This window comes from Hyperolius riggenbachi, chromosome 4 (assembly GCF_040937935.1).
Source record: "Hyperolius riggenbachi isolate aHypRig1 chromosome 4, aHypRig1.pri, whole genome shotgun sequence".
NCBI classification, from domain to species: Eukaryota; Metazoa; Chordata; class Amphibia; order Anura; family Hyperoliidae; genus Hyperolius; species Hyperolius riggenbachi.
Window position 1 is genome coordinate 483,300,167 of NC_090649.1, and position 25,680 is coordinate 483,325,846.

The 25,680-nt window shown below is 44.5% G+C and overlaps 1 protein-coding gene across 7 annotated transcripts in view; it reads left to right on the top strand.

Moving 5' to 3' along the window:
- EML4 (EMAP like 4) overlaps positions 1-25,680 on the top strand; it is a 259,771-nt gene that overhangs the window by 108,481 nt on the left and 125,610 nt on the right. For 5 of the 7 annotated variants that reach the window (XM_068232995.1, XM_068232998.1, XM_068232997.1 and 2 more), the window contains exon 1: positions 15,316-15,600. The exons of the other annotated variants lie outside the window; for them this stretch is intronic. In XM_068232995.1, the coding sequence (XP_068089096.1) occupies positions 15,549-15,600 (52 nt within the window). In that variant the 5' untranslated portion in view covers positions 15,316-15,548. Of the gene's footprint in view, positions 1-15,315; positions 15,601-25,680 lie in introns of those variants that run through there. 7 annotated transcript variants of the gene reach the window in all.

A 25,680-nucleotide genomic window follows, 5' to 3' on the forward strand; every position in this document is an offset into this window, starting at 1 on the left:
TGAAGACGCTTATTGGCGTTTAATCATCACAGGAGATCAGGACTGTTATTATTCCACTGCCGTGTGTGTGTGTGTGTGTGTGTAATGCCACTTTTATTTTTAAAGGGACACTTTTATTCAGATACTAGCAGTGCATCAAGTGTATTGTATGCATAGCCTAAAGGTCACGTTGCTGTGTCTGCTTGCCCTTGTTAATATGAAACTTTAACTACTGTTATATTTATCATACAGTTATAAATATGTGATCGCTTACAGTGCCTGCTGAGCTGTACGTGTTGTGAGCACCGTAGCACAGCATTACTCAGAGCTGCAACAAAACACACTCTCCACACTTCATTGGATTAAAGCAAGCGGTGTCAAACTCCATCACATAAGGTGCCAAAATCTAGTCACCTAGTCTGAGCCGGCGGGCCAAATTATTTAACCCTTGAGCAGCCAATATATTAAGAGGCTTGCAGGTGCTCCAGGCCAATTTATTTAAAGGGAACCAGAGATGAACCTTTCACAAAAAATAAACATATCAGTCGATGGCTTGCAAAGAATAAATGCTCTACCTGATAATTTCGCCGCTCTGGTGTGCCTTATTTAGTGTTTTTTATCCATTATTGCTCCAGGAAACATCAAATATGGCCGCCGGTTCATATCCCTTCTGCTTCCAGGTTATGAGTTGTTCTGGATGTGCTGTCTAGACTATGAGAGACTAGGCTGCTAGTTAGGCTAAATGCAGCCTTTCATTTTGGTATGATGTGCAGCTGCCTGTAGGAAGTGTCTTTCATAGGAATTAAACTGCAGTCATCATCAGTATCTATGGAGAGTGCACACAGATCACATTTTGCAGCCACACTTATCTGTTTTAGAGATTCTCTCTCAGCAGCAGCAGCCCCTCCCATGTCATCACAGCTCTCAGTATGCAAAGCAGGAAATCTAAGCCAGGAGGTGGCAGGCTTGGGCTTGAAAAGACTCCACAGAAGAGTGACTCAGCTATAATGATTCCAGGTCAAACCTAGACTGAGCCAGTCGGGGATTCTTATCACAGCTGATAATAGACTAATTAAGCAGATAAGACTGAAACTAAAAGCAGGGTAGGTGTTTACTGTCATGTTCTCACTGATAAATGTAATAAAATACATGAGGGTGCTTCGTCTCTGGTTCTCTTTAAGCACCTTTTTTATGTTACATTTTCCTTGCTACTAATTAGTACTGCTGTAAAGTGTATTTATGCCCACTTGTCACTAGGGGTCAGTGTGAGACAAGAACAGGATTTCTTTCAGTCTCTCTATTTCCTGCTAGCAGAGAGATATCAAAGCATACCAGTAACTTACAGCACAATGAGTTCTGCCAGCTGATGTCAAATGCTGTGCACCGTATTTTTCGGACTATAAGATGTTACTGACTATGACGCACCTAGGTTTAGAGGACAAAAACCAGGGGGAAAAAGTATATACTAAACCTGGTGCATCCATGGTGAAGGGGATCTTGTGGATTATGCCCCTTTGTACCTCGTGTCTCCCTGTGTCCTCCTGTGTCCACCTCTGTCCTCCTTGGCTTTCTCTATGCCGCCCTGTGCCCTCCATTTGTCCCCCGGTGTCCTCCTCTGCACGGGCACAGTACAGGGAGTCCCCGACATTGCAGTGGGTTGGAGGTTTGTATTGGCAGGCGTTCACAAGTCAGGAACTCCCTGCATTTGGACTATAAGACGCAGTGATCAAAATGTATATTTGATGTTGCTCATTAGCAGAATGTGTTCAGGCTGGTGTGAGTCGGACAGCATCACCTTGTTGTAAATGATCCACAATGGAGGTAATGCTCCTGTGACTGTGACTCCGGCAGGATCCTTTAACATTCACTGGAGCAGAGAGATACGGCTGAGATAAGTGAACTAGAGAAAGGCGAGGTGTGAAAAACAAAGCGCACCATTCATATTTACTGTTCCAAGCGAGCTGTGTGTACATTTCAGCCCTGAGCCGGTTCTCCTGTCCTCACATTTCAGACGTCTGCTTGTTATGTTTGCAGTTCCCTGAAATCTCATATTGGTTAGTACAGTAGACAACTCAACAGGACAACTTGCATGTTCTGACGGTGCCCAGAACAGGAAACTGACCCAGACTCCACCTAGGGGACCTTGGGAGGGTAGTGTGTCCAGAAACCTCATGCCAGTATATGCAAAAAGTAGAGGGGGGGGGGGGCACGCACTCCTCCGGGATATAACTGAGGTGCTATCACGGTCAGCCCACCAGGGCATGGGTAGGCCAGATATTTGTATTGTGCAAAGACCAGCACACTCAAAATAAGACTGAGAAAGTAGCTTTAACTTAATCCAGCAAATTTACAGGCAGTTCAGAATAGTGTACAAAATAGTGTAAAATTAAAGTACTATGAGTATGTGAACAGGAAGTAATGCTTAGATGTGTTACGCCGGAAGATACAATGGCGCAGGCGTCTCATTGACACAGGGCCACCTGCGGCAGAAGACGAACATTTATGTCCCTGGGACTTCAGGTGAAGTTTCCCAGGATGTAATTATACTGCTACGGTAATTGGCCTGGTGCACACCAGAGGAGTTTTTGAGCGTTTTGAGTTTTTTTAATCTGCTGCTAATGTTATCCTATGTGTCTGTGCACACTGGAGCAATGAGGTTTTGTAAAAAAAAACCCATAGCATTACATTGGGAAGAGCTTTTGAAACCTCTAGTGAAACGCTAGAGGTTTCAAAAGCTCGTCCCAATGTAATGCTATGGGTTTTTTTTACAAAACCTCATTGCTCCAGTGTGCACAGACACATAGGATAACATTAGCAGCAGATTTAAAAACTCAAAACTCTCAGAAAAACTCTTCTGGTGTGCCCCAGGCCGTACTTGCCATTCGACCTAGCAGGTCAAATAACTTCCAACGGGGGACAGCAGTGGGGCGACGGGACGGAGAGAGAGGTCCAGGAAGGCTGTAAGGTAGCCAGTCTTCCCTTTACACAGACAAGTGTCTAACCTGAAGCAGGGTTCCTCATTTCAGGTTCATTTTATCTGTAATAGACTTGTAGATATGTATGCATTGTATTAGAATCTCGCATTTTTATAGTACAAACACTGAGGCCACCAACTGTCCCTCAAAGCTCCCAGTCTAAACCCTACCATAATCATGACTTGACTATAGTGTGGAGTCAATTTTGGAGTCAAAAAGTAACTTTCCAGTATGTTTATGGGGTATGGGAGGCAAAGGGAAAGACTAGGTAACGTGCAGCTTTTTCATGCAAATTTTGTAATTGGGCCAATCAAATTCAATTCGATAGGCCTAGTTGCAATAAATTTCCGTGCATGGTGGTAATCCTACATGCAGATAGTACCCTAGCCGAGATTGCCAAACCTAGGCCTCTAGCGCTGCCAGGTATTTATGCGTGTTTATAATGTATATATTCTGAGATCAACCATGAGGGCTTAACCACTTTACCCCTCGCGGTACGGATTTCTCCGTCCCTTTTTGCACCCTTAAAAAACCAAGGGACGGAGAAATCCGTACCTCCCGCGCTACCGCCGCTGTGCACGCCACCGCCCGCCCGGAGATCAATGAACGGGAAAATCCATTCCCGTTCATTGATCTAAGCCCCCGCAATGATCTGCTGCTTCTATGAGAAACAGCGCGATCATTGTGATTTTCCCAGCCTCATACTGCTTCCTGTAAGCGTCCTTCCGGACGCTTACAGGTCGCATGAATACCAACTCACTGTGGCCATCTTGTGGCCAAATAGTAAAACTACGCCCTAAAGCATTTTACATATACAATTACATTCATTTTACACAATAAATTAACTCATTACCTCCCACATTCCCCAATTTTATTTTATTTTTTTGTAATTTAAAAAAAAGTTACCTTAGGGACTGAATTTCTTAAATATTTATGTCAAGAGGGTATAGTATAACACTGCTACTTTATAAACTACGGGCTTGTAATTGGGGATGGATGCAAAACTGAAAAAAATGCACCTTTATTTCCAAATAAAATATTGGCGCCAAACATTGTGATGGGGACATAATTTAAACTGTTTTATAACCGGGACAAATGGGCAAATACATTTCATGGGTTTTAATTGCAGTAGCATGCATTTTTTAAAACTATAACAGCCAAAAACTGAAAAATATTTTCCCACATTTTTTTCCTACTTTATCATTAAAACACATTTAGAATAAAATAATTCTTGGCATAATGTCCCACCTAAAGAAAGCCTAATTGGTGGCGAAAAAAACAAGATATAGTTCATTTCATTGCGATAAGCAATACTAAAGTTAGACGAATGAATGGAAGGAGAGCTGAAAGGTGCAAATTACTCTGGTGTTAAAGGGGCAAAACCCCTCAGTGGTGAAGTGGTTAAAGAGTAGCTTTCAGCCACACTATCTCAGAAAAAAAACAATGTTTTTATTTTAGTGATTTTTGTACAGCAAAAAAGAGAAACTCCTGCTTAGCATTTCCCATTGTAACTGTGGCTATTTTGAAACCAATCCTGATGTCATTTCCTCCCTTACTCTCCTCTGTCTAATTGTGTATGTATTGCCTGCCCTTCGCTATAGAAAGTGCATTGTCTCAGCATGACAAATATTGGCCAATTGGAGAGGAATAGAGGTGTGGGAGGGGAAAACAGGAGAGAGACTTCAGCCAGTCAGACTGCATTAGTGAAGTCTGAGGGGAAATAGAGAAGCAAATAAAAGGACAACCCACCATGTCCTTTGTGTACCAGATGTTGTGTGTACCAAATAAGATCAGGTAAACTGGGGAATGATCATTTATCAACAAGAAAAGTAATAGTGAGTTTAACTTTTGCATTGCCTGGTTAGCATCCATATTACTTGTTTACCAGATAAAAATAGAATTTTCATTTTATGACCGTTACATTTCAAAGTCTAGTTTTGTATTTTTTAAAGTTTTAGTCATCCTGTTTTTGCCAGCCAGGTTGTTTCTGGAGACCATGTCCCCATGGATCTCACACACCTGGCCTGGTGTCTTGTTCTGCACATTGTAAAGCTGGGCGTGAGGAGCAGCAGGAGTCCTCCCCGCTATAGGTTAGTATAGTGTCTGCTGAAAGGGGGATCCAGCTGGGCTGACTGTTCTTTCCTGGCTTTAGAGGACAGGGACACCTGTGCGGAAATGTCAACGGAAATGATGGCAAGCTATTAAATTTGACAGCAACTGTCTCTATCAAGGCCTTCTAACCACGTCCTAAGCACTCTAGCGGTGTCCGCGGCTATGGCAAATGTGCTGCCCGGAGGCGGGTATAGCAAAGCGTATGACCAGCAAGCGGCGATGACTTGGGCAAGGCCTGGAGCCTGCGGTTTCTCCTAGAACCACGTCGGTCGGAATAATACGTGAGCTATAAGGCATGTGGTATGAGAAATATGTCACTCACGAGCTATGTAGTCCTGAAAACACCAAGGCACACTGTTATTATTGGCTCCCGCATGTGGACAGCACCGTCCTAGATGGAGAATCTGGCCTCCTGCTCGTATATTGGCTGCAGAGGGAAAACGAGTGACCTGGAGAGGTATTCTGGAATGCGCAAATAACGCAGTATATAACTTCCAATTGCTCAGGGATTGTTTTGACATCTAGCTGAATTCCTTCTGCCAGCTGGTCTTAAAAATCCCATACCAAACAGAGAACACATGTTGCATTCATCAGGCATGGAAGGACGCACCAGTCTGCTAAGAAAGCAGGGAAGTTAAAAGCACATTCCGGAGCAACGTGGAAATTTCCCATTTCAAAAGAGACGGCCTACTACTTATCCCGCTATTACACACATCGATTCTCTTATTGATTCTGTGCTCTGCTGATGGTGATAACTGTGTCCCTCTGACGTCCACCTATAAATAATAGCAAGCAGGTTTACCTCCATGCATGAATGGACTTAAAGGGAACCAGAAGTGAACGGAGCAGGTTTTTAAGGAATATTACCGATTCACATATTTTTTTCAATTGACACAGGAATTGTTTGGGAAGTGCTGCTAAGTACTGGTGTATACATTTTAGTAGCAACTTCTTTGTTTACTGTTATCCATATACATTCAAACTTTACTGACACCAAAACTGACGGCTGACTGAGCCATGAGGAGAGGGGAAATTCCCCTCACACTTGATCAGTAACTCTATGTGTAGCTCTGTGTGTGACAGAGAAGAGAACTCCCAACAGCTGCAGCTCCTGTGTCCTGTGTTTCTGACTGAGCTGTCTAAAGAGAGCAGAGGAAATGTAACTAATTGTCACAGCTTTTTCATACTGTTTGCTTCCAGAGTTTGATATGTTTGATATTTGCTTTCTGTAGTCTGATATGCAACTCTGGCTGCTGTGCATTGAAGCAGACACCCCTTCTGCAATTGATTTGTCCCAATATAGCTAAATCCTACCCTCAATAAATTACAGCTTTTGCCTCTATTTTACATGAAAAGTAGGAAAATGTTTACACAGCTACTTAGACATTATTTGCACACTGTCATTTTAGAACACTTGGGCATCGATAGTATTTCTTTAATTGTAAGGGTTTTTCACCTTCCTTTGGATCAAATGGGCCATGCAAGGACACAGACGGGTGTAACTAGAAACCACCGGCCCCCTCTGCAAAAATTTGGATGCCCCGCTTGACCCCAAATTCCCCCCCGTGGTCTCAGGGCTGTTTTGGAGGGCCAGAGGGGTCGCAGCATGAGAGCATAGGCACACATCGGCGGGGAGGGGGGACAGTCCCGTCCCCCCCCACCTCAGGTTCTTATCTCAGGGCTCCCGGGCAGGAACACATACCTCCATCCACCGCGGAGGTCCGATCTCGAAGTGCCTCACCTCTACTTCCTGTTCAAACAGGAAGCAGTGTCAGACACTTAGAGAGAGGAACCTCCAGCAGTGGAACGCATGAAGGGATGTGTTCCTGCTGCCGCTGATGGATGCTGGAGGGGGGAGAGCCCAAAGTGAGGGAGAGGGGGCACTATCCCCTCTCCCCGCAGGTGTGTGCCCATGCTCTCTGCTCATGTTATGACCCCTCTCTGCCCCCCATAATGGCCCTGAGCGGGCCCTAGAGGGCCCTCCCCCTGCGGGTGCAAGGGGCTGCAGCCCCTATTGTTACGCCACTGGGTGCAGGCTAGTGTTCGTGTTATGATCGTACCATACGTTCTGGAAAGCCCAGGGAAATTCCTCTAATGTGATTGGGTAGACAGCGCCCTCTCAAACCGTAGGTTGTAGTAAAAATACGCCCTCACTATTCAGCCAATCAGATTGCTTCAAGTTGTAGACATTGCTGTGATTGGAGAACTGTTTTCTGTGGACTTTCTTGCTGGCTCACCTCAACACATGGGTAGGGAAGGGTTAATGTGAGAGTTGGTTACAGGAGATGATTGTAGAATATCCGTAATGTTACCGATATCCAACTATCTGCTTCTTCCGTTGACCAAATGAACCCGCGCCTAAATCCCACATTCACCCTCCAGCGATGCAGAATGCTGACCGATGGCTTTTTCTTTAAAGAATCGCATAGCATTGGTGTGAATGACTGCCAAGGAGTTGATGGAACGTCCTGCCAGCGGTGGCTCAGGGAAGCGGCCACATGGCCTCTCCACCATATTCTGTGTGAGGGTTTGATAAACGTGCAGCTGCCTGTGTGTTGTGTGTTATTTTTTGTGGTGAGGCTGTTTAATATTTGCCAGGAGTTAATCTGGCCTGGCAGAAAGGAGAACAAGGTTACATCCAGAGAGGTTTCATTATACAAGAGGCCCTTTCATTTCCACCGCTTTCCTTATGGTGGTAATCATGTGCCAAAGAACTGCAATAATCCTCTGCTCATTTTGTAATGTTTGTTTTATATTGCCAATGCTTTTTGATATGTTGGTTTTGTTTTTATGGCCTGTAGCCTCGTACTCTAAATGAACAATCCACCGACAGTCAGTAGTTTCTTGCTAAACAGCCCAACGATGCAAAAAGATAATGGCCAATAACTGTTCTTGGGCAGAATGAGCCATCTATCCTGGCAGATCTGTTTGCGTGATTACAATTCGTTATCTCATAAGCTTGTTTTCAGCTAAGGTTTGCTTCAAAAATGATCTTGCATGACGCATAGGCCACCTCTCCTCAGAGCGATGTCAAGGCCACCCGAGTCCTCCCATTATGCCTTCCTTTTTATATCTCGCCATGATGCAGAGCATCTGAGGTTGATTTGCAATGCGCTAGAGAGGGAGATACTAACTGAACCAGCAAACCAGGACTGGAGCTTTTTATGCTATTAGACATTTAAAAAAAATTGGATGCCCTCTACAAACCTTTATACTCGGCTTTGGGAGACTTCCACTGCTCATTCCTGTGCCAGTCAGTCTTCTAGTTGTCTGCATACTCCTCCTTCTTCCACTTGATTATCTCTCTGAATACTCTGCCTTCCTTTTCCACCCGATTAGCCCTTTGATATCCTCCCCTTCTTCCTCTCAAGTACGCCTCTGGATACTCTACTCTTCCCCTTATTCACTTAATTAAGCCTCTGGATGCTCTCTCCCTCTTTGGCATGCTTACGCCTCTGGATACTCTCCCCCTCTTCTTCTTCATTACGCCTCTAGGTACTCTCCCCCTCTTGATTATGCCTCTGGATACTTTCCCCCTCTTCCTCTTGATTATGCCTCTGGATACTTTCCCCCTCTTCCTCTTGATTACACCTCTGGATACTCTCCCCCTCTTCCTCTTCATTACACCTCTAGATACTCTCCCCCTCTTCCTCTTGATTACACCTCTAGATACTCTCCCCCTCTTCCTCTTGATTACACCTCTAGATACACTCCCCCTCTTCCTCTTGATTACACCTCTAGATACTCTCCCCCTCTTCCTCTTGATTACACCTCTAGATACTCTCCCCCTCTTCCTCTTGATTACACCTCTAGATACTCTCCCCCTCTTCCTCTTGATTACACCTCTAGATACTCTCCCCCTCTTCCTCTTGATTACACCTCTAGATACTCTCCCCCTCTTCCTCTTGATTACACCTCTAGATACTCTCCCCCTCTTCCTCTCGATTACACCTCTAGATACCCTCCCCCTCTTCCTCTCGATTACACCTCTAGATACCCTCCCCCTCTTCCTCTCGATTACGCCTCTGGATACCCTCCCCCTCTTCCTCTCGATTACGCCTCTGGATACCCTCCCCCTCTTCCTCTTGATTACGCCTCTGGATACCCTCCCCCTCTTCCTCTTGATTACGCCTCTGGATACCCTCCCCCTCTTCCTCTTGATTATGCCTCTGGATACCCTCCCCCTCTTCCTCTTGATTACGCCTCTGGATACCCTCCCCCTCTTCCTCTTGATTACGCCTCTGGATACCCTCCCCCTCTTCCTCTTGATTACGCCTCTGGATACCCTCCCCCTCTTCCTCTTGATTACGCCTCTGGATACCCTCCCCCTCTTCCTCTTGATTACGCCTCTGGATACCCTCCCCCTATTTCGTGCTTGATTATGCCTTTGGAAACTCTACTCCCACCCCTCCGCTTAATTACGCAACCAGATATTCTTTCCCCCCTTTTGCTTAATTATGCCTGTGGACACGCTCTCCCCCCCCCCCCCCCCACCCCCACTCTTCCTCTCAATTACGCCTTTGGATACTCTCCCCACTTCCACCGCATACTCTTCTGCCTCCCTCCAGAACCTGACACTGGAGAGAAGTTGGGTGAGCAGACTCCATCAGCTATACTGCTTTTCCAGTGGGTTTCATTGGTTGTAAGTGTTGCTCTTCAGCTGAGTGCCAATGAAAATCATTAGCGGCAGAGTGAACTCTGTTCAGACATAATGTGTGAGGAAGATGTCAGAGAACTTTGAGTTTCCCAGAGGTCAAGGAGTTAATCTCTTCTGATCTTCCATGCAGCCTCCCTGCTGGTGTAATGTTATTGGTTCACATGTATACCGTCCTACAGAGCATAGTGCTGAGTCAGTGGAAACCTGGAATAAACATAGCCCCGTGGTACAGTATTGATGGCAGCCGTCCATGTAATAAATTACACACCACGACAGAGACAAATGTACGCTAGACTCGCATGTTCACAATACAAGCAGCTACTTCACTTAAAGCCTCCGGGAAGGACAACGACCGCAGGGATGCTAGATTTATTCTGCCTTTACCCTGATTCAGGCTGGGACGAATACTACATACATAATACAGCAATGTTCCCTTTATGTGAAAGTCTCAACTAACCGGCATGCCTGAGGCATAACGTGGAATTTGTTTTTGGGCGGGTTTTGAAACTTTTTAAATACTTATCGAGCCTCCTGCAACGTCTAGCAGCCTTCCTGCAGCACCTAGCAGCTCCCGTGCACGTAAGTCGGGGTGTCACCTGATGTGGGTCAGGTGACGCACCGGTTTCCGTGCACGGGAGAAGCCCGAAGGACGCAAGGAGCAGTTATGAGGTACAGGAAGGCTGCTCGAGGCCCGGTAAGTATTTGTGGGGGGAGGTTTGTTTTTTAGGTAAGCACATGTATCAGTCTTCAGGCGATCCCCGCTGGTGACAGATATCGAGGACTCTGATGTATGTATTTTCCTTGACGGGAAAAAGTGTGTGTATATGTGTGTGTGTGTATGTGTGTGTGTATATGTGTGTGTGTATATGTGTGTGTGTATATGTGTGTGTGTGTGTGTGTGTGTGTGTGTGTGTGTGTGTGTGTGTGTGTGTATATGTATGTGTGTGTGTGTGTATATGTGTGTATATGTGTGTGTGTGTGTGTGTATATGTGTGTGTGTATATGTGTGTGTATGTGTGTGTATGTGTATATGTGTGTGTGTATGTGTGTGTGTGTATATATGTGTGTGTGTGGTGTGTGTATGTGTGTGTGTGTGTTTTGCCTCAGGGCCTGGAGGAATTCACCCACTCCCCTGGCTGCAACTAAATACCAGACAGCGATCTTTGATGTGGCTTGCACGTCTTTACTTGCTGTTCTATTTTTCTCGTTTTATGCTCAGTACAAAGTTCTAGATGTGTATGTGTGTATCAGCAGGCTATTAAGCATCCCCGGGACTGCTGAGGTCAGAGGATGGGCTACAGAGGACACTAACCCAGTAAACTGACAGAAGTAAACCTGCAGTCCAATTCAATCAGATTAATGGAATTGATCCAAAAAATTGATCAATTTTGATCCATATTACGAAATATCGTAATCGGAGAATCGATTGCCCAAAGTATTGTATTATTAATGGCCACCGGAAGCTTACTTGAAACCATAACCGTGTAGAGATTTGTATTTTGAACTCCGGAGGATTGTCCCCTCTAATCAGGGTAGCAATTGAATCCACCACCTTGTCCACCCAATCCGACGAGTTTTCACTAGAAATCGAATTGACCATCTCTGATTCTCTGTGAGATACGAACAATTCTGGCTTGTACAAATTTATGCAGCTTGGAAATTGATTTACAGCACAAAACCTATTACCACAAAAAAAACCTTGTTGCCGAATCCGAGGGGTAATCACATTATCTGTTGTTTACATTCCTTTGTCAGCTACAATTAGTAACCATTGGCAGCAGTGCTAAAACTGAGCTGCACACGTAGTAGAAGCAGAGAGCGCTGAGACGAGATCACTGGATAGATTTTAATATATGAATACAGCAGCTATGCATTTAAATGCAAAGCAAGCTTTCAGAGCAGATAAACTGTACTTTGGGTACTTGTAATCTGTAAATGGGCAATATTGTACACAAAAGCAATTAAAGTAACTGGGTAATAAAAAGTTGCGAAACACATTTTTATTGAATGTCATGTCAGTTTAATCCCGCTTTTAATTTATATACTTGAATTATTCGCAAGCTGGAATTATTAGCCTGTCGACGGTCTTTAACCACTAAGCCCCATACACGCTCAACAGCGGTCTTCTATGCAGCACAATTATCAAACAACTTTTGTTGTGAAACAAGAACAACCAAAAAAAAAAGTTGCTTGCTAGGGCTGCACGATTTTAGGAAAACATTTAAATTGCGATTTTTCTCTCAAATTGTGATTTCGTTTTTTTCACGATTTTCTTCAAATCAAGCTTTAGCACTAAATTCCCAGTGCCCCCAGTATAGGTTAGCCAGGTTGGCGCCTCCAGTATAGTTACCCCAGTTTAGGTTTTTTGGGTAGGTGCCTCCCGTATAGGTAGCGGCCAGCATGGTTGCCCCAGTATAGATTAGCTAGGTAGGTGCCTTAAGTATATGTAGCCAGTATAGTTGCCCCTGGTTAAGGTTAGCTAGGTAGGTGCCGCCAATATTGCCCCATAGGTTAGCTAGGTAGGTACCTCACGTATAGGTAGCCAGTATCGTTGCCCCCAGTATAGGTTAGCTAGGTAGGTGCCTCAAGTATAGGTAGCCAGTATAGTTGCCCCCACTATAATGTAGCCAGTATAGTTGCCCCTGGTTCAGGTTAGCTAGGTAGGTGCTGCCAGTATATTTGCCCCATAGCTAGGTGGCTGCCATCAGTATAGGTAGCCAGGCAGTATAGGAGTAGCAGCTGGGGAGAGCGGGCATAGTAAGAACTTACCTTTCGGGATGAAACCGGCAGCTTCTATCTTCTTCCTCTCCTAGCCGTCCATCACGTTAATATCAGTGCCCACTGTGATGACTTCTGGTTTCATAATCGCAGGGGGCGCTGTAATCAACGCGACTGACGGCGCCTGGGAGAGGAAGTAGGAAGAGGCTGGAAGTAGGAAGGCGAGTTGCGCTATAATTACACGTGTCGGGTTGCGGAAAAACATACGCGGCAAAAAACCCCGCCGCTTTCACGATTATGTAATCGTCGTGCCCCACATTGCGATTTCAATTTTAAAACTATTAATCGTGCAGCCCTATTGCTTGCTATTGTTCACACAACTGATAAGACGTCAATCCAACTGTTGGACTGCAATTAGTGTTCACTGCAATATAACACTACAAAGCTCTCCTCTGCCTGCTAGGCTGCTGTAGGCTTTTTCAAAGAGAAAAAATTGTTAGAGTAAAAAAATACATTTGTGAGAAAAACAAATGCAAGCAACCAAAATAAAGCCACCAAATATTTATTCCGTAGGTAATAGTACTTATAAAAGTTTGATACTTGGTTATCATTTTTGTACAGCCAAAAAAATATGCCTCTAGCTAATTACCTATCAACACTTCTCTTATTACAGTTTTTATTGTACCTAAAATATAAACATGCCAAGCCCTCAAAGCACACCTGTAAATATTAATGTCTCACTGCCAAGCAAGACAATTAAACCTGTCACACATTTAAAGGTAACCTGAAGTGAGAGGTAAATGGAGGCTGCCATGTTTATTTCCTTTTAAGTAATACCAGTTGCCTGGCAGCCCTGCTGATCCTCTGCCTCTAATACTTTTAGCCACAGCCCCTCATCAAGCATGCAGATCAAATGCCCTTACTGAAGTCTGGCTGGATTAGCTGCATGCTTGTTTCAGGTGTGTGATTCAGCCACTACTGCAGCCAAAATGATGAGCAGGACTACCAGGCAACTGTTATTGTTTAACAGGAAATATATATCAGCCTCAATAATACATCTCGCTTCAGATTCCCTTTTAAAGGGGATCTGTGGGGTAACCTAAGGGTAAAAACCACCACTTACCTGGGGCTTCTATCTGCCCCATGGAGCAGTAACGTCCCACGCTGTGCTCCTCCAATCCGCCGTTCTCCGCTGCCGGCCCCGGTCTAGCGCGTCATGCCGTCCAACTGCGGCTGTGCGCCCGTGGCCTGCTCGCTCCCGCCCGCTTCATCTGAAGCTTACTGCGCAGGCATAGTACAAGAAAACCTCATACTGCGCCTGCGCAGTAAGCTTCCGAGGACACGAACAGCAGTGCGCATTATTCGGCAATGCCAGACGTAAGTGGCGGTTTTTATCCTTGCCAAACCCCCACAGAGCCCCATTAAGTTTCACGTAACAGTCGCACATGCACACACACATACACCGGCGATTGCGATTTGGGGAAAATCTAATGTATCGCTTTAGTGTCTACACTACACCTCAGTTAAACTGAGAGGGGAGGGTCTTAATAATAAGGGACACGTTGGGAAGATACAGTCTTCCTCCTGCCCTTGTAGTTTGAATTGTTTAGCCACATGGGCACATGGTAACAAAATCATTGCTAGAACTCTGGCTGCAAAACTAGCTCAGAACTGCAACCAAGAGACTCTGAGGGCTCGTTCCCACTATCGCGAATCCGCATGCGTCCAACGCATGCGGATTCGCACATGTAATGCAAGTGGATGGGCCTGTTTCCACTGTAGCGTTGTTGAGGTGCGTTTTTTTTCAGCGGTAAAAAAACGCACAAAAGCCAACGAATTCGCCTGCGAGTGGAATGCATGCGAATCGCCGCTAATGTATTTAATAGTAAAAACGCATGCGTTTGTTACATGCGTTTTTACCCGCGATTTCGCACCTTTTTCAATGTTATTTTGCCCTGGCAGTGTCATGGTTAATTTCGCATGGCAGGGTAAAAACGCATGCGGAAACGCATCCGCATGCTTTTTTACAAGCGTCGGAATGCCGGCGAAATCACGTCGCAACAGTGGAAACAAGCCCTGAATGTGCGGTCTGAGGAGCCAGAATAGCTTCACCATGCCAATTTTACGTAGAAGTGAGCCATGGGCCTGAAATGGTTAATATCCCTTTGGTTTTGTTAACTCTTAGCTTAGGGATGCTTAGCTATATGAAATTACACCCCCCCCCCCAACATTCTGGGAGACTAGGTATATTTTGTACAGGCTTTGGAACTCAGTCAAAAAATAAAAAAAAAAATACATAGAGATGCTCCTGACAGCAGTTAAGCTGTAGCTACTTGTGACTAATTTCCGGATGTAAATGGGGGAGAGAAAAGATTTTACAATGGGCCAACACTAAAATCTTGAATGAACGAGTATTGTAAAAAAGTCATTTTCTCTTCTATTCCTCTTTAATAATCTTGAATGACAGAGACTTCCAGATTCTTTTGGAATCTCCTGTTTCAATAAACTCTAATTGTATATTGTCTTATATGATGCATCTCCGACTATTTTTTTTAAGTGCTGCAGAAGATATCGGTGCTATTCATGCATAATTATAATTTCTTGAGGTGGGGAGAGGAACTTGGACTTCAGGGACTGTTCTGCTGCAACTTTTACTACTGGCAGTAACTGGGAGAGAAGGGTGCCCTCGGGGTGGGGATTGCATCGGGGCCCCCAAGTGTTTTTATGTAAGCGATAGGCAGTGTAGTAAGGGAAAGGCATTTGCCTGTCAGGATGACTGTGTGCTTGGATCTGCTGACATTTGACTCTCATTACTTGCACCAAACTGAGATTTGGCTGCTGTCTCCACCCCTCTCCTGTGGAGTCTGAGCACAGGGGAAGCAGGCAGGGCAGGCACTGGATGTGTCTGTATGTCACAGTGTCTTCTTGAGGATCTCTTTGTGCCAATACAGAAGTGCTTTGTGGTAGGCCATCTGGACTGGGAGGATTTCCTCGCAATTCGAAGCATGACGCGTGTCGCAGTGCTGTGGGATTTACTGTGAAGGCTCTGGAGGCTGCGAGGAAACGTTGACAAATTCGACTTTAGGACGTGTGAAAGAGGTGCTAGGATGGAAGCCAGCTTGCCTGACCTCACGTCTGCGGGGCTTTCCTTCAGCAATGGTAAGGTATGCCTCGTCCGGGGCACACGCGCAGCATTGGCGTCCCTCGCCGCTCACGCCTGATAACATTCCTACACTTTTATTTCTGTCTGGCCGCTTCCTAGAAATGTTAACTGCTGGCAGCTCTCACCACCGGCAAACTGGTAAAACTAGAATTTGTGCAGGGGACTTTTTACATTGGAATGTGCCAGAAAGGGGACCTGTCAGATGTCGCCGCCTGAACGCCAGGAGATAATGACGGCCTGTACAAGGCTCAGATTGCCCTCCGGGGCGTTCATTAGTGAGTCGGTGTGGTTTGTGTCGATGTTGGCTATAGTATGGCAGCCGCAATGTTCCGCGACTGGTACTCTTTAACGCAGAGCCGGTTTGTGAAACGTTGCGTTCTGCTGCATATGCATTTATCTATTTTTTTTGTCATAATGAAGAGCGTTTCGAGTGCGTTTGCTTTTCGCACCTACATTTTTTCGCTTATGTGAATCGTGCGTTTTTGTATGTTTTTGTATGCGTTTCTGATATGCTTTTCATGATTTTTTTTTGAAATGTGGCCAGTATGAAAGCAAGCTCTTGCATCACTTCTGTTGTGGGCTGTGTAGGAGAGCTTACAAGTTTGTAGTTGTTGGAGTTTACACGTGTGTTTGAGATGCTTAGCCTGCACTTCAAACATCAAACGCTCCACTGTAAAAGTAGAAGCTTCCATGAATTGAGCAGCACACATTTTCGATGTCCTCTCTGACTCATCACTAGGAAGTCAACAGGAAGCGGAAATACATCATCACTTGTTTTTCATGCAAAAACACACAAAAAAGCAATGCAAACGCAATAACATGCTGTACCTCTGCATCACCATTGACATACGTTATGTGCGTTTTGGAAAAATGTGCAGCAAGTTCGGCGTTTCAAAAACGCACATTGCATAATGAAAACAAATGCATTTTTTCATGCGGTCCATTATGCCCGTTAACATGAGCAATGTACACAACGCTAGAGTTTCTGCCTAGTCTGTTCCTACCCTTGAAGAAATATGATCATGTTCTAATAAGCTGTCAGTTTAAATATTCCAAATTGCTTCGCCCAGGAGGTGGAAGATATGGCTAACAAATTACTGGATAATGAATGCCGTTGAGGATTAAAAGGATCAGTTACTATATGCTTTGATTATAGGGAATCTGAAGAGAGATGGATATATGGAGGCTGCCATATTTATTTCCTTTTAAACCGTACCAGTTGCCTGGCAGCCTTGCTGATCTCTTTGGCTGCAGTAGTGTCTGAATCACACACCTGAAACAAGCATGCAGTTAATCTTGCCATACACCTCTGAAACAAGCATGCAGTTAATCTTGCCATACACCTCTGATCTGCATGCTTGTTCAGGGTCTTATGAGGTTATCTTGTCTATGCCTTTATTGCATCTGAGGCTTTATTTTTGTCTTTGACCCTGTTTAGAACCTTTCCTGCTCATTTCCTGTCCAGGTAAAAGGGCTGGACACTGTACAGGAAATGCTTGAGACACTGCAAGACATGCACATCTCAACCTGTAGCAGAGTGGTGGAAGATAGAGAATAGCTCTTGAACACTATTGGAACACTGAGTCCCAATAGTGTAATATGTACTGGTAAATGGTTACTAGATAGAGTAAATGGTAATACTCACAAACCAGGGTTACCATTCGGCAACCACTGTAAATGCAGGTGGGGAGATTTTCCTGACCCCACTCAGGAATAAGTCTCTCTTTGTAGATGAGAAAAAAGGGGGTTCAACCCTCCACCCAGGGTGAACTCCATATTATGCAGGAGAACAGAGGCGCCAAAAGGATAAAAGTAAGCTAAACGGAGGATATGGATTTTTTCCTTTTAAAATAATACCAGTTGCCTGACTCTCCTGCTGATCCTGTGTCTCTAATACTTTTAGCCACAGCCCCTGAACAAGCATGCAGATCAGGTGCTCTGACTGAAGTCAGACTGGATTAGCTGCATGCTTGTTTCAGGTGTGTGATTCAGCCACTACTGCAGCCAGAGATCAGCAGGGCTGCCAGGCAACTGGTATTGTTTAAAAGGAAACATCCATATCCCTCTCAGTTTGTTCCCTTTAAGCGCTAGAGATTTTAAAAGCTCTTGCTAATGCAATGCTATGGGGGAATCTTACAAAATCAGATTGCTCCAGTGTGAACACACATAGGATAACATTAGCAAGAGCTTTTAAAATCACCAAGCGCTTATAAAAGCTCTTGTAATGTGAGCGAGCCCTTAAAGTGGAGATCTCTCCTGAGTGTCTCGCTGTGAGCAATTCATGCAGCTATAGCAAGGTTTGAAAATGGTAGGACTTCCTCCTGACTCTATATGGAACTTCCTCCCGACGTTTAGAAACCGTAGTACTTTTGCTGGGTGCAGCTTTAGAACAAAAATAGTTATGCAGCTTTCACTGAAGGGAACTCTGATTATATGCTTAATCAAGGGCCCGACCAGCGTGCAATTTAGCCTTCTGTGTGAAAGAGGCCTCAATACTGTGTGAAGGTGTTTTTTTTTTTTTTTTTTTTAAATATTAAGTTGTTCCTCCATTTCAGTTTGCAGCCAGCTATACATTTGTAAACCTGAGTGAAGCAGAAATTGCTGTTCTTTGTCAGCCTGGAATCTGTACACTTAGGGTCCTTTTACACTTAATCAGTTGCTCTCAGTTAAAATGGAAAGAAAACTGATTTTCAAAGTAATGCCCATGTTTTCCTATGGCCTCTTTTACACTTAACGCGTTTTAACTGAAATCCTCTTCCCAATGCACGGCTATGGGAAAAAAGCGGGCACTAACGCATCCTAACGCATGCCAACTGATTAAGTGTAAACGGGCCCTTAGTAGAGTACAGCTTGCCTAGAATCTTCCCATCTTGCTGCAATACTAATCTGCTACACGGGAGGAGGAGCTTGTTGTCCATGCCTGGACCAATCCGGTGACTGGGCAATGGTAGTGGCCAAGCTGGCTTCCAGCCTGTAAGGCCCGGGGCCCACTGGAGCATTTTTGGCTGCGTAAGCCTGAGGCCATAATTCCAATACCTGCCTGTGACATTTTTGAGCAATTCAATTCAGGGAAAGCAGATGTCTGGGTCAAAATCACATTCTCTGAAATGACTCAGTTTAAAGTGAACCTCCGGACTAAAAATCGACTCACCAGCACTGAAAAGGCTTGGTGTTTAACAGTTTCACAGCATCAGAACTTTGTTTCTCTTATACAAGCCTCATTTTTAGCTGCACAGAAGAAAACTGCCCGGGCTTTTTTCCCCTGATGCTGTGCAAAGCATGATGGGATTTCTGATGTTGTTCTCGTTCTGCTGTTTTGGCGAGAAAATTTTTTTTTACAATTTGAATTTGACATTTGAAGCCTAGCGTGTGCAGCTGGGAGGGGTTATCAGGACACAGGACAGTTGGAACTGTGTCTCATGCTCCTTGTCACCTCCTTTCAACCAAAAAGATGGCTGCCCACATGACAAAGATGGCAGCCCCCATGAATCACAAACATTTGCCTGTTCTTTTAAAACAGGGTGGGTAAGAGATTATATTACCTATCTATTCTAATTAACATAACTAATGTAACTTGATGACAATATGTTTGTTTAGGCTGAAGTTCCTCTTTAAAGAGAAACTCCGACCAAGAATTGAACTTTATCCCAATCAGTAGCTGATACCCCCTTTTACATGAGAAATCTATTGCTTTTCACAAACAGACCATCTGGGGGCGCTGTATGACTGATACTGTGGAGAAACCCCTCCCACAAAAATTCTGAGTACGTACTCCTGGCAGTTTCCTGTCTGGGAACCTTGCTGCATTGTGGGAAATAGCTGTTTACAGCTGTTTCCAACTGCCAAAAAAGCATGCAGCAGCTACATCACCTGCCAGCAGTAAAAATGTCACCATTTAATAAATGTCAGAATATAAATCAGGGATTTAAAAGATTTTACAATGGGCAAACACTGACTAAATCATTTATACACAATTCTTGTAAAAATAAAGCACTTTTTTATTACATTATTTTCACTGGAGTTCCTCTTTAAGGCTATTCTTAAATGCTCAAAAAAAAAAATGCTCTAGTGGGTTCCGGCCCTTCTTGTTTAAAAGGTAATAAATATGGCAGCCTCCATATACCTCTCGTAACGGTTGTCCTTTAAGTGGGTCCCAGACACTGTGTAGAATAGTTTTTGTTTTGCAAAGGTGTGTTTAGTTGCTTACATATAAGCAAGCTGAAATGAGTCAACCTTCTTGTCCCCTGCAGCCAGTAGTGTCGCCATTGTCTTCAGTCAGTATTGTACTTATTTAGCAGCAAGGCATTTGCTTTGAAGTGGATACACACTTTAACTTTTTTTTTTTTAAATAGTTTTAGTTTTAATACAAAATCCAGATACTTAACTAAGGAGAGGGAAGGCTCTGGATCCGATTGAGCCTTCCCTGCCGCCTCTTGGTGCCCTCGTTCCAGCCCTGTCACCCCCCTTGTATTTGACTAACTAGTCAGATACGTTTTTGGGGACCCGCAGATGGCTCCGGGAGCACTTATCGCCGAGTCCTGCCAAAGACGGGCGGCTCAGTACTGCACATATCGACTCCAAAGAATTTTATAGGCTCTGACTCCAGCAATCTATACAATATATCAAAAATGCCAGCACTGTCATTGCTGTTAAAATGGGCATCAAGTTTATACAAAAATAATCTTCAGTTCAAACAAATTATAGAGCAACATTCAGATTTCACATGCAGAGTCTCCAAAAACATCCAATGGCTTAACGATTCGTGGTGAGGCACTGCTTCCAATAGGGCTCCCGTGGTGGCAAACTTCACTGGGGGAACGATTTGCTTTAAAGTATACCTAAAGTGAAAAAGAAAAAAAACCTAAAAATTACAACTACGGTATATAGAACTAATCCTAAATAAAACTTTTCTAAAATTTTATTCTTATTGTTATAACTTAGGGGCCCATTCAAGTAGCAAAACGATAGTGCGTAACGATGAGCGCAGTAAAATCAGTGGACACCCTTGTGATTCCGACGATCGTGATCAGCGCTTGTTTAAGCACTTTACCATAATCGCGGCAAAAAGCTGTAGGAAACATGTTTTGCGATTGCCGTTTTCCGCAAAACGCCTGCGATTGGCGGCAGTGAGGTCACTGCCATAGGATTATAATTGTGCTAGCGCTTTAAAAAGCGATAGCCCTTCAGCAGTTAGTGGGAATCACCCACGCCGTAGTGTGAATGGGCCCTCAGGGTTAAAAACTTGAAAAGGGTCTGAAGTTTCAGCCAGGTGTAAGTTTGCACTGACGAGGTTTCATCTTTTTCCTGGGGCTTTCAAATCCACGCAGAGGTCTTTTTGCATCAAATCAGTTTTCCAGAGGACTGCTACTGCAGGCTTTCACGTCTGTGCAGATAACGCACTGGTTTTTTAAACCTTTGCATTGAAAAAAACACAGGCAAGTTCTACGTAGAATTGGGACTACATGTACACGTTTATCATGTCAGGTCTCTGTAGCTGCCCCTTAACGTGTACCTGAGACAAAAATTATTAAAGCATTTATACTTACCTGGGGCTTTTTTTTCTGCCCCCTTCAGGCCGTTGGCCTCTTCTTCCAGTTGGCTCAGTTGTGCTGTACTACGCGTGTGGCCCAGGCATGCATGCCCCATTGTGCTCTTAGTCTTATTGCCAGCAGGCGCAGACCGCTTCCAGCAATGGCGCATATGCAGTACAACTTGACTCGCGTGGCTGGAAGAGACTGGACCGGCCAGCTGTCAGATTAGCCCGGGAGGTTGGCGTGGGTGATGACGGCTTAAAAGGATTGACTGAAGCCCCAGGTGAGTATAAATGCTTTAATTAATCTCGGGTTTCCTTTAAGCTATTTGGAATAAAACTTGCGGTTATAGAATCTAATTGAAGAGATTGCCATTTTCTCTATTGGCAAAAGTGGAGTTTCACTTGAGCGGTCTAATATTAATTGAGCAATGAAACTGTGTGATTATTACAGGAGTTCTGTCTGTCTGGGATGTTTGCAGGTGTAAACTCTGTGTGACTTTGGGTACAAATACTACATGGTTGGGCGTTCCAAGTACAACATGGCTACCAATGGTTTGTTTGCCAAGGAATTACTGCGCCAGAGTGACTGCTTGCCGGAGGCTAAATGTATTTCCTGTAGAAAGGACAAAGGACAGAGATGTGTGGGGGACTGTTTGCTGTTGGGTAACAAAAGCCACTAGAAAAATAATGTAGCACGGTCCACCAGCTGGCTGTGAAGGGTGGGGGACACCTAAAGAAATAAAGGTGTGTGTGTGTGTGTCTTCACCTTCCCCATTGTTGCTCAGAGAAGGTGGGACACGGTCCCTCGGATGACAGTTTAGGGGCAGAGTGCTGTACAGGAGCCTTGCACCGCTGAATGTCTGCTACAGACAGACATTTTATACATATTCATACTTCACACATGTATTTTGCAATTTTTCGCAATAGTGGTCCTTTAACAGCGTAAAATACGCTTTCGGCGAAAAAACATTGGCTCAGGGATGACCCACAAAGGAGTACATACCAGGGCTGTGGAGTAGGCCCAAAACGATTTGTGGTTTTATAAACTGAGTCAGACTCCAGGTACCCAAAATTGCTCCAACTTCACAGCTCTTACAAAGTTATGGGGTTGGTACAAAAATAATCTGACTCCAACTCTGACTCCTTTTATGAAACCACCAACTCTGAATCCAGGTATCTAAAAATTACACAGACTCCTCCACTCTGACTCCACAGCCCTGGTGCATGCACTGAAATGGTTGAGAACCACTGGCTTGTACGGACATGTCGGTCCAGCTGCTCTCTAGGCCCTGCGCTTTCTGTATAATGGACGGGCCTGTCCCTGCAGATCCATGCATTGGTGCCGGGCTATATATAGGACAGCATAAACAGTGGTTCCCTTTCTCTGTACATGCAATGTGAACAGGAATGCACATTGTGTAACAAGGCTACAGTCGTAAATACACACACAGGCCAGGGCTGCAGCTTCTATAGCTATTGTGGATTACCCCTGCCGGAGTGCAGCCCTGTGAATTTGGAAGTGAATTAGGGCCCATTCTCACTGGGGCAATTAGCAGGCGATTCCCACTAATCGCCAAAGAGCTAGCGTTTTTTTTTTAAAGTGCTAGTGCAGTACTAAGTATATGGCTGTGATCTCATTGCCGGTGACCGCCGCTGGATTAGCGGCAATGGGAAAATGCGTTGCATGTAGAGTTTTTTTACCGCAATTCTGGAGTGATCGCGATAGTGCTTCAAAAAGTGCTGATCGGGGATCACAAGTGTACATCGATTTTTTTTTTTTTTTTTTTTTTTTTTTCTGTGGGTTTTTTTGCATTTACAAGTGTGAATGGGCCCTAAATGAGACGCTGCCAGCTGCTGTGAACATAGTTAAATTTTGTAGGTGTGGAGGACAAGTCTGTATTTACCACATACTGGGCTATGTCTGCTTAGTATGCGAATGTCTGCTGTATATATGCTATGGAGGAGACTGCTTTACTAGACTGCTTATTGGTTTACAATATTACTTTATAATGTAGTCTTTGCCCACAGTAAAATCTTTCCTCACCCTGATTTACATAATCAGACTTCACTTGGTGGTGACCTCTTTAGTCCAGCTAAGTGATCTCGGTGAAAATGTTTGTTGAGTTCTATGCACAGAGGGAGATGCTGCTTGCTTAGCAGTTGGAAAAAGTTATTTCCCACAATGCAATGAGGCTCACAGATGGCAAACTGTCAGGACCATGGTCATGACCTCACACTGTGGGAGGGTTTCACCACAATATCAGCCATACAGAGCCCCCTGGTGAATTGTTAGAGAAAAGGTAAAGATTTCTCATGGGAAAGGGGTTATCGGCTGCTGATTGGGATAAAGTGCAATCCTGGGTTAAAGTTTCTCTTTAGGGTAGGAACACACTAGGCAGAATCGCATATGCGGATTTTCATAGCGGAAAACGCATATGCGATTCTGCCTAGTGTTTTCCTACCCTGAAGGACAACTGTAGTGAGAGGTATACAGAGGCTGCCATATTTATTTCCTTTTAAACAATACTAATTGCCTGGCAGCCCTGCTGATCTATTTGGCTGTAGTAGTGTCTGAGTCACACCAGAAACAAGCATGCAGCTAATCTTGTCAGATCTGACAATGTCAGAAACATCTGATCTGCTGCATGCTTGTTCAGGGGCTATGGCTAAAAGTATTAGATAAGGGGTGTCAAACGCAAACACAAAGTGGGCCGAAATTGTACACTGGGATCTAGTCACGGGCCATCATCAATGTCTAGTGCTCCCCTCCCTCCCATATACAGTTCCCTGGTGTCTAGTGATCCTACCTCCCCTATACAGTTCCCTGTGTCTAGTGCCTTCCCCCTCCCTCCCCTATACAGTTTCCTGGTGTCTAGTGAGCCTCCCTTCCCTATACAGTTCCATAGTGTTAATTTATTTCGCCCATGTCCCCCATATGGCTTCCCTGGTGGTCTACAGAGGGCCAAACGTAATACAAAGCGGGGAAACCCCTTGAGGGCCAAATGTAATCTCTCTGAGGGCCATATTTGGCCTGTGGGCTGGAGTTTGACGTGTATGTGTTAGAAGCAGAGGATCAGAGGGCAGCCAGGCAACTGGTAATGCTTATAAGGAAATAATATGACGGCCTCCATATCCCTATTCTTACAGTTGTCCTTTAATCTGGGACCTTTTTCTCCTGGTAGTTTCCTTTGCTCTTCAGCGCTGACTTCTCATGCTGACACAGAGCAGATAGCAGCACAGTCACATCACACCCAGCATGCTAACCACCTGACCACCGCTGTGCCACCCAGTGACTAGGATTCTGAGGGTTGCAGACCGCAGGAGAGAGAGGTGTAGGCCCATTATAAGTAATGGAGGTTAAGTATTATATGTAATGATTTCCTCAGCTCATCATTCTAAAGAAATGTCTGTCCTTCCCTTGTAAAAGCTTATCTTTGTAAGTGATCAGCGGTCTGTGTGGCAAACTGACATAACCGGTTTGTGCTGAGCTGTGCAGCATAATCTCTACCACGGCTTGTGGCTTTCATGTTGTTGTCCTACTTTTGTTAATAGTTATGTATGATGAAACAAGTGAACTGTATGGAGAGTCATTACATTAAAGGCATATTCTCTAGATCAGAAGTTATAGCATGTGACTTTGTAGTAATACTCATCAGCAGAAAAGGACAACTGTAGCGACAGATATATGGAGGATGCCATATTTATTTCCTTTTAAAGAACAAGCGACACCCATGCTAACCTAGAAATAAAACTAACATCTATAAGTAGATGAATACTCTCTTACATAACAGATGTATTGTGCTATCCACATAGTGATTCCTGTGAATTTTATAAAGGAAAAGCAGAAAATCCTATTCTAGGCAGTGGCCATCTTGCCAAGCTAATGCTGACATCATATCCTCCCTGACTCTTGTTTTCCCCCCTCCTTTCTCTTGCTCATTGTGTATTCATTAGCTGCCCTCCTCCCAGGGTCTTCAGGCACTCCCACTGAGGTGTATACTAGGAACTGCACTGTCTCAAGGGAACCAGCTTAAAGAGCCCCTTTAAAGCAGTGACAAATCTAATGATAGATATTCGATATAAGTCTAGAAATTTAGATCTGACTCACTAAATAGTATGGGGGTCGGCTTGTACATGAGTTACGAGCAACAATGAGCACACGGAGTAATGCTTGTAACTATAAGTGACATTCCCATTTGCAGCAATTTACCCAGTGGTAAGTGACGCTTTCTTGATAAAGGCAATGCCAAGAAAGCACCGTTCTGAAAATCCTGCCCACAACAACCATTAACAAGGAAAGGGGGGGGGGGGGGGTACTGGGCTGCATTAAAGGGAGTGAATAATTGCAGCACTTGGGGAGGAGGTATTGGCTGCACTGAAGGGACAGGAGGGGTTAATGGCTGCAATACTGTATGCAGTGCAGTCATTAATCCCTCCTGGTCCCCAAGTGCAGCCGTTAACTTTTCTGGATAGACTTATACTTGAGTCAATAAAACATTCCAGCTTAAGAGGGTCTAATATTGGAGTCGACTTATAACTAGGT